This window comes from Eschrichtius robustus, chromosome 9 (genome assembly GCF_028021215.1).
Source record: "Eschrichtius robustus isolate mEscRob2 chromosome 9, mEscRob2.pri, whole genome shotgun sequence".
Lineage (NCBI taxonomy): Eukaryota > Metazoa > Chordata > Mammalia > Artiodactyla > Eschrichtiidae > Eschrichtius > Eschrichtius robustus.
The window spans coordinates 43,903,709-43,923,294 of record NC_090832.1 but is presented as its reverse complement, the minus strand read 5'-3'; the positions used below and the strand labels follow the sequence as shown (position 1 = coordinate 43,923,294).

The 19,586-nt window shown below is 37.6% G+C and overlaps 1 protein-coding gene across 1 annotated transcript in view; it reads left to right on the top strand.

The window, feature by feature from the left end:
• The window catches only part of DCBLD1 (discoidin, CUB and LCCL domain containing 1), a 70,009-nt gene that overhangs the window by 29,021 nt on the left and 21,402 nt on the right, over positions 1-19,586 (top strand). The window contains exons 3-5 of the mRNA XM_068551325.1: positions 5,706-5,840; positions 7,185-7,236; positions 10,808-10,880. Coding sequence (XP_068407426.1) covers positions 5,706-5,840; positions 7,185-7,236; positions 10,808-10,880 — 260 coding nt within the window. The remainder of the gene's footprint in view (positions 1-5,705; positions 5,841-7,184; positions 7,237-10,807; positions 10,881-19,586) is intronic.

Below are 19,586 nucleotides of genomic sequence, written 5' to 3'. Positions count from 1 at the left end.
AATATCCCTTTTTTATGCTAATTTCCCTCCTTTTCAAAGAAAATGGCCCTGAAAATTCTGTAATTTTGTACAGTGACCTATTGCAATTAGCAAGCAAGGACAAACCCTGCCATTTGACTGCATAGGAAAAAAAATAAAGAAACAGAAGGAAAATGGACACAAGTCCCAGTGGCGTTTGCAGCTTCAACATTTCTGGAGACTGTTTTATCAGCACGCCTCTGCACCCAGATCTGGGCCGTGCCAGGTACCACTTTCCTGGCGCTGGCTGATGGTGTGCCGAGTGGTTGGCTCTGCCAGTGGCTCTCCCAGGGAGCATCACTTCATCTCATTGGCACGTTCTTATCTGTCATGAGAAATTAAATGTGTGCTTAAGATGGTGCTCGTAAGGCTAATGAAGGTTTTTAGGAGTTTTTTTATTGTTGTTCAATTTGATTTATGACAGATCTCTCAAGACTTAGTTTTTTATTTGCTTTCTGTTTTTCACCACTGGTTATGGAGAGGGATGGGTCTCTTTGATTTCTTTTAACAGCATGCATACTATTTTTTAAACACATCTTTTTCACAGATGAAACAATAACTTAGTGTCATCAGTTTCAACATCAAAAGCATAGACCCATCTGTAATGACTTGGAACAGTTACTAAACAAAATATTACCTTGTAATGTCTGGAGACTTAGGCAGACAGGCCATGGAGAATGCAGCAGGAGGATAAATTGCTGCACAGATTGTCAGAGAATCCAGAGGACTGGCTCCAGGCAGGCAGTTCATTCTTCCTTGTAGGACAGTTTGCTTTTATTCACATGTGGGAAGATAAAGGGTTTCCCTTCTCAGCTGCTCATGGAACAGGGGATGTGTTGAGAGGAACTGGCCTACTGTGCTCAAAGCAGGCAGCTCCTAGGGTTCCTGGCCCTTTATTCCTTTTGTCCAAGGAATCAGTCCATTGTCTGCTAGCTCTTGGTCTCATGTCTGGTGCCAAATGCCACATGCTATTCCATTTGGTATCATTGATGGCTTTTCCCACAATCCAGGGTGACTCACTGCATTCCACAAAAGGTAGAGGATTTATTTTTTTGATTTTTCTGCCTACTTGATGAACTGCCTTTCTGCTGTCTCCCAATCTGGTGGGAATTTGAGACTACAAAGATGGAACCTGCTTCCCAGACAAGGACAGAGGTGAGGAGGAAGGTCATTGTTAGACAGCAAGTCCAAGTTCTATGAAACATCATAGCACTGCCAGTTGTGAAGCAAACATCTATGCAGACTGTGAGTCTTACTTTTAGGTTAGAGGTCTTAAGAACCACTCAAGAAGGTTTGGGGTTCAGTCTGACTGTGAATTGAAACAGGTTTACCAATCTAGGAACACTGCACAGGATGGCAAATATAACCACGGTCAAAGCTAGAAGTCACCTCTGAGCTCTTATTTGGGTTTCCAATGGCATTGTGCATGTTCAAATACAGGTGTAGATGCTTTTAAAAAATTGGGACAGAGAGTACTAACAGTAAATATACCTTTGGGACAGGTGTGCGTGGTGAAAGGCTTTCATAAGAAAAGATATCCTCCTCCAGGGAGTCTGCTGAAAACTGAGAGCATTGCTTAGGACAGACTCCTTTCATGGTTTCCCATTAATTAGTTTTCCCTCTCACTGCCAGTCACATTTTTCTATTTTCATCTCTTTTTCCCTTTTAATTCTAGGAATGCAGTTATTAACTTCTAGTCTGTGAAAAGGAATCTTTATCTGTCAGACCTTCAGACAGGCAATAATTTGGGTGTTTTGCCAAAGGTGATACCGCAGCCAACCCTCAGCTTCAGTTCCCCACCCTGGGCTACAGCTGCCTCCTGCTGTTGTGATGGCTGTGCCCTGATGAACCTGTCAAATAACTTTTAATGATGGCATATTTATACACAGGGCATACCCTGTCCCTGCTAGGGTTTAGTTACGTTTTTGCAGCACATCAATGAAAGTGTGAGAGGGATGGTGCCTGTGGGGTAACGGTGATTAAAGTGTGTGTGTGTTTCCATTTTCTTTCTTTGAACTTCTTCCAGAAATGTTTACCTACCATGCCTACCATGACTTTGGGAGGATGCAACCAAATTAGAGTTTTACTATATTTATGTGGTTTTGATCTAGGAAATTGTATGTATTGTACAACAACTTAGTGTAATGGCATACAGTCTTATCTATTTGTGTAAAATATTTATGATTTTGCAACATTTCCTTTCAACTGTTCCATAAAAATCTTAAAAAAAAATTCCAGTTATTCAACTACGAGAAAGAAGAGCATTCTGTCATTTGCAATAACATGGATGGACCTTGAGCACATTATGCTAAGTGAGATAAGCCAGGCAGAGAAAGACAAGTACTGTATGATCTCCACTTACATATGGAATCTAAAAAAGACAAGTTGGTAAAAACAAAGAATGAAATGGTGGTCACGAGGGGATGGAGGGTGGGAGAATAGGACACATGTTGTTTAAGGGTACAAACTTGCAACGAGTAACAAGCCCTAGAGATTTAATGCACAGTATAGTGAATATAGACAACAATATTGTATTATAATCATCAAACAAGAGACTAGAACTTAATTATTCCAACCCCTAAGAAGAAATGATAATTATGTAATGTGATAGAGGTGCTAATTATCCCTACAATGACAATCATATTAAATATATAAATGTATCAAATTAACATGTTGTATACCTTACATTATAGTGTTATATGTCAAATATATTTCAACTAAAAACATTTCAAACAAGTTCTCACTGATTATCAATTTAGACTTTTCCACACTGTTTTTGTTAGAACTCATTGGAATGCAAATAGAAGTTTAAGGAGAGATTGGTATGGTATCGTCATCATGATTTGGAGAAGAGTATATATGTTGTTATTTCTTCTTGGAAGAAATAAATATGATTAGAAAAATATTCTGATTTATTAATAGCAACAAGTTACTAGTTATTTCATCTTTGTTCTTAAGTTTGCAAAGTAAGTATCTCACTTACCTGTGCAAAGAACAAATGAATTTGAAACTTATTTAAAACAAACTGAGAATCAGTTGCATAAGTCAAGCACAGTAATCTGACTCACTTTAATTTTGCAAAAATGCTTATCATTCTACTTTATTATACAAAAATGGATTTAGTATTAATTGCCTATCTTCCATGCTTGTGAGCACTCTTAAAGATCAAAAAATCCATGTATCTACCACACTAATGATTTTCTTTTCCTTTCTTGCTTTTCCACACTTTTCTTGCTTACTTCTTCATGCTATTTTGTAATGACAGGATTAAATATTTTATGTATCTTTATAATCATGTTTGGTTTTTAAAAACCAGCTGTTGCAAATAGAACATTTAACTTCATTTTGATTCAAACAATATTTGGAAAGCTGTCACACGTACAAGGTGTTTGAGATAATAACGGATATAGAAAAGTCCCTAACCCCATGGAACATTGTCTAAAAGGAAAACAGGCATTATTTATTTGTTTGTTTGTTTGTTTTAATGTATTTATTTAATGAGTACTTAACACTTTGTATCCTAGGTACCATTCTAAATAATTTGCAGGTATTAACTCATGTAAGTAATTGTATATGATGAGTGTGTCTAAAGAGAGAGATGATCCTTTTTATTTGGATTTCATTATAATTTAATAATAGGCAACAACTGAGATCTGGGGCATGTAAACACACAGCATTTCTCTCATTTTATCACATCTTCAGAACGTGGCACCTGGATGGGACAGAAGAGAAATCTGATCCCTTTATCAGGAAAGGAAGGCTGAGTTGGGTTCACGATCTTCTGCATCTTTTAGCAGTTTGGTCCCTATGTTGGCTTTGGCTGGTGTGACTAGTTGTACTCACATTGACTTGGAGTGATCTTTTTCTTCCCTTAACCTGATGTTGTCATTGTTGTTCCATTGACTCTTTCTATACTGTTCTATTTTGGGAGAAGTTAATGAAGAATACCTCTCTTCAAAATTGGCTTGCTAACCCCTATTTTTAGAGAAATTATCCTGTCTTGCATACTTGACTTTCAAGATGACAGTTTACAAACTAAACTTCAACTTGAGTATTCTTAGGAAGGTCTTTTTTTTTTTAAGCTCCAAATCTAATTTTGTCTTTTTTAAAAAATTTATTTATTATTTATTTTTGGCTGTGTTGGGTCTTCGTTTCTGTGCAAGGGCTTTCTCTAGTTGCGGCAAGTGGGGGCCACTCTTCATCGCGGTGCGCGGGCCTCTCACTATTGCGGCGGCCTCTCTTGTTGTGGAGCACAGGCTCCAGACGCGCAGGCTCAGTAGTTGTGGCTCACGGGCCTAGTTGCTCCGTGGCATGTGGGATCTTCCCAGACCAGGGCTCGAACCCGTGTCCCCTGCATTGGCAGGCAGATTCTCGACCACTGCGCCACCAGGGAAGCCCTAATTTTGTCTTTTGAAAGTTCATAGAGCTTCCTATTGCTTTTCAAGCAACGTATTCTAGAAACAGTATGTTATACTCTTAATTGTATAATTTATACTGTGGTATTTCAAAAGCCTTTAGAAATTATTCTGCTTTTTTATAAACTTCATTTTACAAATCAAAATAAATTATATGAGTTAACCAGAAGTTGCTGTTAAGAGTGGTAAAGAAGAGAAGAGAAAGAGGAATGTGCAAATTGCATGAGAATAAGATTTTTACCCTGTATTGGACAGTCTTTTAATTCTAGAACTTTCTTTTTCTTTACACTTTTTAAAAAAATTGAAGTATAGTTGATTTACAATGTTGTGTTAGTTTCAGGTGTACAGCAAAGTTATACATATATATATTTTTTTCAGATTCTTTTCCCTTATAGGTTATTACAAAATATTGAGTATAGTTCCCTGTGCTATACAGTAGTGGAACTTTCTTGGAAAAAGGGAATTTGTGAGTTTCTTTGAGCAAATTTAGGAGATATCATTTTTGTGATAACATTTTCTTTACTACCTGTCTTAGTCTCTCCAGGCTGCTATAACAAAATATCACAGACTGGGTAACTTATGAACAATAAACATTTATTTCTTACAGTCTGGAGGCTGCGAAGTTCAAGATCATGGTGCTGGCAGATACAGTGTAGTGGATGGTGAGAGCACCCTTCCTGGTTCATAGCCATCTCCCTGTGTCTGCACATGCTGGAAGGGGCAAGCAAGCTCACTGGGGCCTCCTTTATAAAGGCACTAATCCCATTCATGAGGGCTCTGCCCTTGTGAAACTAAGTACCTCCCAAAGGCCCCACCTCCTAATACTGTCACATTGGGCATTAGGATTTTAACATATGAATTTGGTTGGGACACAAGCATTTAGATCATACTTTAAGCAAATTTAGGAGGTCCCTAGAATATCACTTTTGTGATAACATTTTCTTAACTAAATATATTTGATTTTTGTTTGTTAGTCGCCTTCTTATAAAAATCGAAACCTATCTCTTGTGTTGTTCACAATTAACTAGTTCCAAGCTATTGCTTATCTAGAACTGGCCACTTCCCCCATCTTGTTTCTCTGTATAATCAAGTTTACAATCAGTCACTAATTCTTAGTCTCAGTATGAAGCAAAATTTCAGTTGGGTAAAGATTATAATCTTATGTGTATATGTTGTCTGGTAAGTTTGCCATTTAAGGGGAAAAAATGTATATACCAATTCTTTGTACTGGTCTAAATTTTGAAATGAGCTACAAGTGTGCTTTGTTTTTAGGTCCGTATTGTGGAAGCATGACTGTGCCCAAAGAACTGTTGCTGAACACCAGTGAAGTAACTGTTCGCTTTGAGAGTGGATCCCACATTTCTGGGCGGGGTTTTTTGCTAACCTATGCCAGCAGCGACCATCCAGGTACAGCAGAAGGACCAACATAAACCTGTAAACCTTTTTCTGTCTTAGAATTCCTCTTGCTAGTCACCATCTCCGGACAGAACTGTGACCTCAGATCCAGAATTAAGATGTGAGGGAAGAGAGGAATGCAGTGTCTTTGTAAGTAGTTAGGTCTGAACTGAATACTTTCATAGCCCATGTTAGATTGATCCGCTGACTTATGTGGGAGAGGGTTGATCTCATTTTCCTAGAAACCATGGATTGTGTATCTTTGGGGCTACCCTCCTGACCCTCCTAAGGTCTGGCTATTCTCTGGAGCTCTCCACCAACCCCTTGGTTAGCTTAGGGGACAAGCCTTTTAACCAGCGACACCCCCACTCCATACACACCACTGCACCAGCATGGGAGCATGCGAGTGTGAGGAGGAGGAAGTCACTGTCACCAAGTACCCTACCCATCCAGCTAGCACGTGAGCAGGAGAGAAGGAGAGCATGAATATTGATGGAAAGGGAAAGTGTGGCCTCCCGTCCAGGCCTCGAACTCCAGGGTAATTTCCATGCAGCCCAGGGTCTGCCAGGGCCACAGAGGTGCCCAGAGTTTCTGCTGTCAGGCCCCTCCTGCGGAAATACTCTGGGAAGGGGGTACTCCATTCATTTCTCACTCAGCCAGTCAGATCTGAGCAATATCCTAGCAGGCCCCTGCATGGCCGGTATTCAGCATGTTTCTCCCTAAGAACTACTGAAAAGATTAAGGAAAGAAAGAACTTCTGCAGCAAGTACGGAATATTTTGGAAACAATACTAGGTCCATCTAAAAGCACCAAAATCCACAGTATCTTAGAGTTTCCATTGCTGAGTGTTAGTTCAGTTCTATAAATTGCTCCAGAGAGCACACTTCTTTTAAGTCCTTGGTCCTCATTCATCAAAGCTGATAGGCTCTTTGTGTTCTCACTAAACACCTGGCCCTGTGGTCGCTCGATTGCCACTAGCTAAATTGTTAAATTAAGATGTTCCTGTACCTTCTCTGTGAACCACATTGGGTTCTTGAAATTGTTTTCCTCCTGCCAGGGGAGGTTAAACACATGACCTTTGTAGGTATGTTAGTGAATAGTAACTAACCAGTGTTGGGTTTTTTGTTGGAAATAGATTCTGTTATCATTCGCTGGATAAATACTGAAGAACCATCATTGATGGTAGAAAAGAAAAATGAAGGGAACTGATGAAATCCTGGGGATAGTGTGTCAGTTTTTATTTATTTTTAAACAGAAAAGTTCAGATAACTAGATAACGAATAAGTACTTTTCAAAAACTGTTTCATTTTAAAAGAAGTCTTTAGAGCTGATTGCAATTATCTTTATTTATGACAGATTTAATAACGTGTTTGGAACGAGCTAACCATTATTTGAAGACAGAATACAGGTAAGTACAGTGTCCTAGCTGTGCTGCAGTCATTTGTTGCTGAATATTTTGTTTTCCTTGACATTAAACCAGATAAAGTACCTTATTTGTACTTAATTTAATTTTTTAAAAAATCATCTATGTTGTAACTAATCAGGAGTATTTGAAATGGTTTCTTATACAGCAGAGATCAGCAAACTTTCTGTCAAAGTCCAGATAGTAAATACTTTAGGTTTTGCAGGCCGTGCAGCCTCTTTTGCATCTGTTCATACAGTTTCTGTTGCCTTTGTAGTGCAGAAGCAGCCATAGACAGTATATATGTGAACGAATGAGCATGGCTGTGTTCCAATAAAACTTTCTTTATTTAAAAAAAAAAGAAAGGCGCTGGCTGGATTTGGCCCATGGGTCACAGTTTGCTGACCCTTGAGTTCTACTCTAGTACCAATGAGCCAAAATGGAGTCTAGAGTGCATTTTTTTACCGGGCCAGCATTTGGGAGTGACTTTTGTGATTCTGGAGGGGGTTCATTTTCTCTTTCCCACAAAAAAGAGACCTACTGAGAATAGGAGATGAAAATTTTCATCCCAGCTTTACTTTAACTGGAAAAATGACTTAATCTCTTAGATGTACGTTTTCTCATCTGTGAAGTAAAAGTCTAGAGGGGGATTTCTCAGCCTTGGCACTGTTGATATTTTGGATTGGATGGTTTTCTGTTGTGTGCATTGTGGGTATTTAACAGCATCCCTGGCCTATATGAGCCAGTCATGATAAATGTGTCCAGACATTTCCAAAGGTCTGCTGGTGGGCAGAAATCACCCCTAGTTGAGAACCACTGGTCTAGAGGTCATTGTCAACAAAAACACTAACAACAACTCTAACTCCTTAGAGTGTTTTCTTAGTACCAGATACAGCTCTCTGGAGTTAGCATATAGATAGCTCATGTGAATGTTCCAGTATGCCGACCAGGCAGGTTCTGTTTTACCCCAGAAACAGAGGCACAAAGCAATTAAGTAACCTGCTTAGGGCTACACAATAAATGAGAATACCCCAAAAGTCAAGCTTAAGAGTCCATGGTGCTATCCATCTGATATTCTAATAAATGAGATTCTTTTATATGCAGAATCAACTCTAGTGTTTACGAATATGAAGGCCAGTTGAGAAAAGACAAAAATGAAAATGACCAGTAATTAAATGTTGCCCTTAAAATTGCCGTTCATCCATTGCAGACATTCAGCAGCATTTTCTTTCCAGCCATACATGTACAGTCCCAGTGGTGACAGGGCCTCTGGGCATCAATAGTCATTTCCTATCCTCTTAGAGGAAGGAATATATTCAGCCCTACAGTGTGATGTTATGGTGTCAGATCATCTAAGCTGTAGCCCAGCCTATTTGTAGTGTTGAGTTAAAGATGAGGTATGATGACTAGTACAGGGCCATAATCCTTCATCCATAATTGTGAAATGCAGAAAGCTTTCAAAGTCAAAAGATTTTTGTAACTCATTTGGTGGCAGTACCTGATTAATGTGACCTTAAATTCACCTGACAGCAAAACTGGACTAAATTAAACATGAGGCTATTTTGTCTTTATGTATTTGACCTAATATGACTATCCATACATTTGATACAGAGATATTAATGTTTTGATTAATATTTGCAGACCTCAGTGGAGTCGTACATCATATACATTATTGGCACTGTTTTACTTTTCTAAAATCCCCCAAATTCTGAATTCTGAAACACGACTGGCTCTAAGGGCTAGGACAAGGAACTGTAAACCTGTAATAGGATTTCCATTATTTCTGTTTCTTAATTCCTTGATTATTGCTGTAGTGCTGGATTCCATTAGGTCAACGGGGAAGAATTACGAACCATTTATTTGGGTAGTTTTGATAATTAGATTCTGTTACACATCTAATTTGCTAAGTCAGCAGGAGGAAATGAAATAAAAGCAATGCTATTTTGGAATCTGCTTGGGCTGGTACATTCTTCTTGAACAAACCAAGCAAACATTATTGTAATATGGTATATATAGAAACAAGGGCCTATGGCATTCATCTTTAAAGCTGTCAATGTTCACATAATATTTTGAGTTTCCTTTTGCACGTCTTTTTAGGTGTACGGTTGTCCCTCATGGCCTATTAATATGTTGATGCTTGAAGGAACTACAGAAGAGGAAACTGAATTTAAGAGGGATTATATGCAATATTCGGGGTCACACAGCTAGTTAGGTAGTAACAGAGCCTGGGTCAACACACCCTAAGCCACACCCAACCATACCATATGCCATGACATGTTTCTGAAAAAATTCTTGAAAAATGACTCTTAAGTAAATGAAATCCTAATTTTAAATATACCTCTTTTAGTCAAACTCATAGAAACAGAAAGTAGTTACTGGGGGCTGGAGGTTAGGGGAAATAGGGAAAGGTTGATAAAAGGATATAAACTTTCATCTATAGAGATGAATAAGGTCTGAGGATTTAATGTATAACATGGTGACTATAGCTGATAACACCATATTGTGTAATTGAAATTTGTTAAGAGAGTAGAACTTAAATATTCTCACCAAAAAAATATATATACGTACGTACGTGTGTGTGTGTGTGTGTGTGTGTGTGTGTGTGTATGAGGTGATGGCTGTGTTTAACTAACTAGATGGGAGGAATTCTTTCACAATGTATATGTATATCAAATCATCATGATGTACACTTTAAATATTTTACAATTTTGTTTGTCAACTATACCCCAGTAAAGCTGAAAAAAAATATACACCTTTTTTTCTGATTGCAAAAGTAATTTATAACTAATGTAGACCATCACTCTCCAGGCATTTAAACTTGACTAATTCAAACTGAGGTGTGCTGTAAGTATAAAATATACTGCAGATTTTGAAGACTTATTTTAAAAAAAAGACTGGTAATATCTTGATAATTTTTCTGTTCATTACATGTGGAAATGATAAATTTTGAATATATTAGGTTAAACAGAATATATGAGTAATATTAATATTAATTTTGCCTGTTTCTTTTGATTATTTTAATGTGGCTACTAGAATATTTAAATTAACATGTGTGGCTTCCATTATGTTCCAATTGGGTAATGCTAGTAGAGTGAATCCAAATTTACAGAGTTAGTAACACAGAAAGTGATAGTTTCTCAAACTCCTACACTCAGAGAGAGAGAATCCAGAGATATTCTTCCTTGTTTTCTTTTTATCCATAGAAAACATAAATTGTTATTTAAACATTTCTTTTTATAAAAACAAGATTATGCTATATATACTGTATTTAGAAACTTTACCTTTTTACTTAACATTTCTTGGACCTCTTAAAATCAATTAAGATGCTTTAGGGAAGCTCATTGTTTAATAGAGTTTATAATGAATTTTGATATAAAACAAATAATTGTGTAAAACTTTCCTTCAGATGAACATTTTAGATAAGTCTGTGTTTTCACAAATCAGGTTTCTGATTTGTCATTAAAGAAAGATATTCCTGCATGTTGTATAGAGGAGAGAAAATACTTTTAAGTATAATTTCACACTTTTTAATTTAAGTACGACCTAATAAAATATAAACTCTTTATTTTTTTTCCAGCAAGTTCTGCCCAGCTGGTTGTAGAGACATAGCAGGAGATATTTCTGGGAATGTGGTGCATGGATATAGAGATGTAAGTAATTGAGGGTAATTTTATGGCAGGGAGGAAATTAAAAAGAGTTAGTGCTGGTTGCTCTGCCTAAATTCTTTACAAAGTAAAGTCAAATAAGATATAAAACTTTGTAGATAGATGCACAGTTCTCTTTTCTGAGAATAAATGAAATAAGTTTAAAAACCAAGGTTATTCATGCATTCATTCCTATTTTTAGCATTTCCAGTTAAGCACACTATAAATGAAATGGTAAACAAAACCCTTTATATTATTTATATTTATATTAATTATACCTAAGGGTATAATTCCATCCAGTTTTTATAAGAGATCATCATTTTGTTATAATTTATTTCTTTATTTTAATGCTCCAATTGATTCATGTAATACAGCCAAGGACATGAATATTTTACATCACAGAATAGTGACATTGTATCTAGGACCAGTGAAGCCGTATGCCCTGCTCATATATATTATTCCCCTCCCTCCTTGTACTCCAATTTCTAATGCCTATTGAAACTCTCTGGGTGATATAAATTGTTCCCAGAAAAAAATAAATTCACGAGAAATCATTTTTCCAAAGTATATATCTTATATCCAGATACACAATCCTTCATTTCTTACTGTTTACAGATTTCTATCCTGGAAATCTGATATCTGATTTTTAAAAATTTGCTACTCAAAATAGTTGGGTTTATAGCTTATGGGAAGGGGCTTGAGTTATTAGAAATGTGAAAATCTATATAGTGATGGAACTTTTCTAAGAGTTCTTTATGCACGGGGAAAACATACATGTTCTAGGAGATGGATCATATATCTCCAGCAGGAGGAAAAAAACTTGGCTTTAATTTTGCTTTCAGTACATCCTGACTCTGGAAGCAGCAGGTTTTGTGATTTTGCTCTTTGTTTCCTTTTTCTTGTGTTGTCTTAATTTACAAGATTGACACAGGATATTTACTTGGCCTAGAAACTGAATCTTAAAATGATTTATACTACCTCAATTTGAAAATATACTCGGCACAGGCTGAAGTCCTAGATGACTTCAGGAAATTAACCAAAATAACTAAAAAGTTGAGGTATAGTTTTCTCCCCCAGCAATATAAAGTTTTAATTTATTATTTTCCTGTCCTGTGTAAGAAACTTAAGAATTATATGCAGAAAGAGAAATAGCATTGTTTCTTTCTTGCTTTATTTGTTGATCTCACCTCCTCTTGACAGAGCTCTCTTTCAGAGTAACAGGTTAATGGTTTCCTGGGTGGTAGGTCTCAGTACGTGATCTGGAAGTGCTAACAAACTGGTTTCCTATTTGACGCACTAACTGGTTTTACACCATTTGCTTCCAGTATGATTTCATCTGGAGGGAAAATTTGTATTTTGAAAACTAATCTCTTCAAAGAAGTCTGATTAGTGTCTTTTTTGGGTATATGTTGATACTGTGTGTATATTAGATATCTATTGCTACATGACTATTACCAAAAACTTAGAAGCTTGAAACAACACATGTATTCTCTCATGTTCTGTGGGTCAGGAGTTTGAGCGTGGCCTGCTGAGTTTGAGTGAGGGACACTCACAAGGGTGTATCCAAGGTGACACAAGGGTGTCAGTGGGGCTGCAGTTTCATCTGAGGCTTGACTAGGAAAATATTTGTTTCTAAGCTCACATGGTGTTGGCAGCATTCAGTTACCGATGGATTGTTGGATTGAGGACCTCAGTTTCTTCCTGGATTTTGGTTGGAGGCTGTCCTCAGCTCCCTACCATGTGGACCTCCCCAACATGGCTACTTGCTTTTTTTTTCTTCTTTCTCCCTCTGATTATTTTCTCTCTGCCATCTATGTACCATCTTTATTTTTTTTAATTTTATTGATGTATAGTTACTGTATGATATTATATGTTACAGGTGTACAATATAGTGACTCCGTTTTTTTTAACATCTTTATTGGAGTATAATTGCTTTACAATGGTTTGTTAGTTTCTGCTTTATAACAAAGTGAATCAATTATACATATACATATGTTCCCATATCTCTTCCCTCTTGCATCTCCCTGCCTCCCACCCTCCCTATCCCACCCCTCTAGGTGGTCACAAAGCACCAAGCTGATCTCCCTGTGCTATGCGGCTGCTTCCCACTAGCTATCTATTTTATGTTTGGTACTGTATATATGTCCATGCCACTGTCTCACTTTGTCACAGCTTACCCTTCCCCCTCCCCATATCCTCAAGTCCATTCTCTGATAGGTCTGTGTCTTTATTTCCATCTTGCCCCTAGGTTCTTCATGACCCTTTTTTTTTTTTTCTTAGATTCCCTATATATGTGTTAGCATACGGTATTTGTTTTTCTCTTTCTGACTTACTTCACTCTGTATGACAGACTCTAGGTCCATCCACCTCACTACAAATAACTCAATTTCATTTCTTTTTATGGCTGAGTAATATTCCATTGTATATATGTGCCACATCTTCTTTATCCATTCATCTGTCGATGGACACTTAGGTTGCGTCCATGTCCTGGCTATTGTATATAGTGCTGCAATGAACATTGTGGTACAGGACTCTTTTTGAATTATGGTTTTCTCAGGGTATATGCCCAGTAGTGGGATTGCTGGATCATATGGTAATTCTATTTTTAGTTTTTTAAGGAACCTCCATACTGTTCTCCATAGTGGCTGTATCAATTTACATTCCCACCAACAGTGCAAGAGGGTTCCCTTTTCTCCACACCCTCTCCAGCATTTATTGTTTGTAGATTTTTTGATGATGGCCATTCTGACTGGTGTGAGATGATATCTCATTGTAGTTTTGATTTGCATTTCTCTAATGATTAATGATGTTGAGCATTCTTTCATGTGTTTGCTGGCAATCTGTATATCTTCTTTGGAGAAATGTCTATTTAGGTCTTCTGCCCATTTTTGGATTGGGTTGTTTGTTTTTTTGATATTGGTGACTCACAATTTTTAAAGGTTATACTACATTTATAGTTATTGTAAAATATTGGCTATATCCCCCATGTTGTACAATATATCCTTGTAGCTTATTTTATACCTAATAGTTTGTACCTCTTAATTCCCCACCCCTATATTGCCCCTCCCCTTAGATTCATTTAGATAGGTTCTTATTCTCCCTATTCAGAAACTCTGAAGGTGTCACCACCGCCTACAGGATCAAGTTTCAATTGCTTAGGCTTTTAGGCTTTTGCTTTTTAACCAAAGCCAGCAATGGAGAGTTTCCTAACCAGGGAGTCTCCCAGCAAGACAGGTTACAATCTTATGTAATGTTATCATGAGAGTGCTGTCCTATCACCTTTGCCATATCCTATTAGTTAGGAGAAAGCCACAGCTCCCACCCCCGCCTAAGGGGATTACACAAGGGGAGAATACCAGTAGGCAGAGATCTTGTGGGTTATCTTAGAGTCTCTCCTCCTCGAGGGTGTCTTCCTCTTAGGGAATATGTTCAGTTGTAACAAGTCTTTTCTGGAAAGGTCTTTGCAAAACCTAAGCATATCCTCTTGGTCAGGATGACAGAATCTGTAAAACAAGTTAGTAGAGAAGCTGTTGAAGAAGCAGATTGTCTGTCACAGGGAAGAAATGGGATGAATTAAAGAGTAAATGGGATGAATTAAAGAGTAATGGGATGAATTAAAGAGTAATTAAAGAGTAATTAAAGAATTAGTTCATTCTGTGTTGTTTCAAAAGACAGAACCAGGATCAGGGAGGCCAATTTCTGTGGCATATAAGGAATAGCTGAACAATGCAAAATGGGATGGGACGTCTCAAGGGACAGTGAGGCCCTAGTCACTGGAAGTGTCCAGTGTAGAGGTTACAGCCGTTCGTCAGGGCGGCCTGTATGTGTATGGAAGGTGTTGTGGGTGGAGAATGGGACAGTCTGTCGGGAGGTGTCAGAGAAAACTTTAAAGATCTTTTAGAGTTCTGAAGATGCTGTGAGTCTGTCTCCTTGACTGCTGAATTAAGGCATCTTATGGTGTAGGCTTACCATGCCGGTTAAGAACCATGGGCTTCTCTTTAAGCTCTGCCTCACCTGGAAACCAGAAATAAAAAGCCCCCAGAACAGGTTTTCTCTTGGCACCTTCTCCCAAGCCTGCTGACTGTACCATCTGCTTCTAAGTGGAACACATCCCTTAACTCACTCATTTCAGTAATTCTCCATTCCCCCAAAAATGTTCAAGGAGTATTGTAAATTAAAGGCAGACAGTGTAAAAAGTGTGCTCCTGGTTTAGGGGAGAAAGGGAGAGACCCAGTCCATCGCCTACGCCCACAACAAGCCAGAGGTAAGCACACTGTTGGTGAGTGATTGTCTCTGACTGATGACAATAGGAGTGATTTTATTTTTTTCCTATTTTCCAAAATTTCTATAATGAATGTATTGCTTTCCTAAAGAAAATGTTATCATCATGGTAATTATGAAGACTGCAGCAACACTGAAACAATTCATAAGATAGAATGAGGAATATATTTTTATTATTTAACATTTGACCATCATCCCACCAACATTTTAATCTATTTATTTATTTATTTTTGGCTGCGTTGGGTCTTCGTTGCTGCACGTGGGCTTTCTCTAGTTGTGGCGAGCGGGGGCTACTCTTCATTGCAGTGCACAGGCTTCTCATTGCGGTGGCTTCTCCTGTTGCGGAGCATGAGCTCTAGGCACGTGGGCTTCAGTGGTTGTGGCACACGGGCTTAGTTGCTCCACAGCAGGTGGGATTTTCCTGGACCAGGGCTCGAACCCGTGTCCGCTGCATTGGCAGGCGGATTCTTAACCACTGCACCACCAGGGAAGCCCTCCAACAACATTTTAAACATGTGCTTTCTTCATGTTTTATTAAAGTCAATCTAAAACGTTTACTTTTTTTTTAACGTCTTTATTGATAAGTGCTTTACATAGTTGTGTTAGTTGCTGCTGTATAACAAGTGAATCAGCTATACATATACATATTTCCCCATATCTCCTCCCTCTTGCGTCTCCCTCCCACCCTCCCTATCCCACCCCTCTAGGTGGACACAAAGCACCGAGCTGAGCTCCCTGTGCTATATGGCTGCTTCTCACTAGCTATCTATTTTACATTTGGTAGTGTATATATGTCCATGCCACTCTCTCACTTCGTCCCAGCTAACCCTTCCCCTTCCCCTTCCCCGTGTCCTCAAGTCCATTCTCTACGTCTGCGTCTTTATTCCTGTCCTGCCCCTAGGTTCTTCAGAACCTTCGTTTTTTGTTTTTTTTTTAATAGATTCCATATAGATGTGTTAGCATACGGTATTTGTTTTTCTCTTTCTGACTTACCTCACTCTGTATGACAGACTCTAGGTCCATCCACCTCACTACAAATAACTCAATTTCGTTTCCTTTTATGGCTGAGTAATATTCCATTGTATATGTGTGCCACATCTTCTTTATCCATTCATCTGGCGATGGACACTTAGGTGGCTTCCATATCCTGGCTATTGTAAACAGAGCTGCAGTGAACATTTTGGTACATGACTCTTTCTGAATTATGGTTTTCTCAGGGTATATGCCCAGTAGTGGGATTGCTGGGTCATATGGTAGTTCTATTTTTAGTTTTTTAAGGAACCTCCATACTGTTCTCCATAGTGGCTGTATCAATTTACATTCCCACCAACAGTGCAAGAGGGTTCCCTTTTCTCCACACCTTCTCCAGCATTTATTGTTTGTAGATTTTTTGATGATGGCCATTCTGACTGGTGTGAGATTATATCTCATTGTAGTTTTGATTTGCATTTCTCTAATGATTAGTGATGTTAAGCATCCTTTCATGTGTTTGTTAGCAATCTGTATATCTTCTTTGGAGAAATGTCTATTTAGGTCTTCTGCCCATCTTTGGATTGGGTTGTTTGTTTATTTGATATTGAGCTGCATGAGCTGTTTATATATTTTAGAGATTAATCCTTTGTCAGTTGCTTTGTTTACAAATATTTTCTCCCATTCTGAGGGTTGTCTTTTCGTCTTGTTTATGGTTTCCTTTGTTGTGCAAAAGCTTTTAAGTTTCATTAGGTCCCATTTGTTTATTTGTGTTCTTATTTCCATTTCTCTGGGAGCTGGGTCAAAAAGAATCTTGCTGTGATGTATGTCATAGAGTGTTCTGCCTATGTTTTCCTCTAAGAGTTTGATAGTGTCTGGCCTTACATTTAGGTCTTTAATCCATTTTGAGTTTATTTTTGTGTATGGTGTTAGGGTGTGTTCTAATTTCATTCTTTTACATGTCTCTGTCCAGTTTTCCCAGCACCACTTATTGAAGAGGCTGTCTTTTCCCCATTGTGTATTCTTCCCTCTTTTATCAAAGATAAGGTGACCATAGGTGTGTGGATTTATCTCTGTGCTTTCTATCCTGTTCCATTGATGTATATTTCTGTTTTTGTGCCAGTACCATACTGTCTTGATTACTGTAGCTTTGTAGTATAGTCTGAAGTCAGGAAGCCTGATTCCTCCAGCTCCATTTTTCTTTCTCAAGATTGATTTGGCTATTCGGGGTCTTTTCCATTTCCATACAAATTGTGAAATTTTTTGTTCTACTTCTGGGAAAAATGCCAGTGGTAGTTTGATAGGGATTGCATTGAGTCCTTAGATTGCTTTGGGTAGTATAATCATTTTCACAATGTTGCTTCTTCCAATCCAAGAACATGGTATATCTCTCCATCTGTTTGTATCATCTTTAATTTCTTTCATCAGTGTCTTATGGTTTTCTGCATACAGGTCTTTTGTCTCCTTAGGTAGGTTTATTCCTAGGTATTTTATTCTTTTTCTTGCATTGGTAAATGGGAGTGTTTCCTTAATTTGTCTTTCAGATTTGTCATCATTAGTGTATAGGAATGCAAGAGATTTCTGTGCATTAATTTTGTATCCTGCTACTTTACCAAATTCATTGATTAGCTCTAGTAGTTTTTTGGTAGCATCTTTAGGATTCTCTATGTATAGTATCATGTCATCTGCAAACAGTGACAGCTTTATTTCTTCTTTTCCAACTTGGATTCCCTTTATTTCTTTTTCTCCTCTGATTGCTGTGGCTAAAACTTCCAAAACTATGTTGAATCATAGTGGTGAGAGTGGTCAACCTTGTCTTGTTCCTGATCTTAGTGGAAATGGTTTCAGTTTTTCACCATTGAGAACAGTGTTGGCTGTGAGTTTCTCATATATGGCCTTTATTATGTTGAGGTAAGTTCCCTCTATGCCTACTTTCTGGAGGGTTTTTATCATAAATGGGTGTTGGATTTTGTCAAAAGCTTTTTCTGCATCTATTGAGATGATCATATGGTTTTTCTCCTTCTATTTGTTAATATGGTGTATCACATTGACTGATTTGTGTGTATTGAAGAATCCTTGCAATCCTGGGATAAATCCCACTTATCATGGTGTATGATCCTTTTAATGTGCTGTTGGATTCTGTTTGCTAGTATTTTGCTGAGGATTTTTGCATCTGTGTTCATCAGTGATATTGGCCTGTAGTTTTGTTTGTTTGTGACATCTTTGTCTGGTTTTGGTATCAGGGTGATGGTGGCTTTGTAGAATGAGTTTGGGAGTGTTCCTCCCTCTGCTATATTTTGGAAGAGTTTGAGAAGGACAGGTGTTAGCTCTTCTCTAAATGTTTCATAGAATTCGCCTGTGAAGCCATCTGGTCCTGGGCTTTTGTTTGTTGGAAGATTTTTAATCACAGTTTCAATTTCAGTGCTTGTGATTGGTCTGTTCATATTTTCTATTTCTTCCTGGTTCAGCCTTGGAAGGTTGTGCTTTTCTAAGAATTTGTCCATTTCTTCCAGGTTGTCCATTTTATTGGCATATAGTTGCTTGTAGTAATCTCTCATGAGCCCTTGTATTTCTGCAGTGTCTGTTGTAACTTCTCCTCTTTCATTTCTAATTCTATTGATTTGAGTCTTCTCCCTTTTTTCGTGATGAGTCTGGCTAATGCTTTATCAATTTTGTTTATCTTCTCAACGAACCAGCTTTTAGTTTTATTGATCTTTGCTATTGTTTCCTTCATTTCTTTTTCATTTATTTCTGATCTGATCTTTATGATTTCTTTCCTTTTGATAACTTTGGGTTTTTTTGTTATTCTTTCTCTAATTGCTTTAGGTGTAAGGTTAGGTTGTTTATTTGAGATTTTTCTTGTTTCTTGAGGTAGGATTGTATTGCTATAAACTTCCCCCTTAGAACTGCTTTTGCTGCATCCCATAGGTTTTGGGCCATCATGTTTTCATTTTCATTTGTTTCTAGGTATTTTTTTATTTCCTCTTTGATTTCTTCAGTGATCTCTTGGTTATTTAGTAGCATATTGTTTAGCCTCCATGTGTTTGTATTTCTTACAGATATTTATTGATATCTAGTCTCATAGTGTTGTGGTTGGAAAAGATACATGATACGATTTCAATTTTCTTAAATTTACCAAGGGTTGATTTGTGACCCAGGATATGATCTATCCTGGAGAATGTTCCATGAGCACTTGAGAAGAAAGTGTATTCTGTTGTTTTTGGATGGAATGTCCTATAAATATCAATTAAGTCCATCTTGTTTAATGTATCATTTAAAGCTTGTGTTTCCTTATTTATTTTCATTTTGGATGATCTGTCCATTGATGAAAGTGGGGGGTTCAATTCCCCTACTATTATTGTGTTACTGTTAATTTCCCCTTTTATGGCTGTTTGCCTCATGTATTGAGGTGCTCCTATGTTGGGTGCATAAATATTTACAATTGTTATATCTTCTTGGATT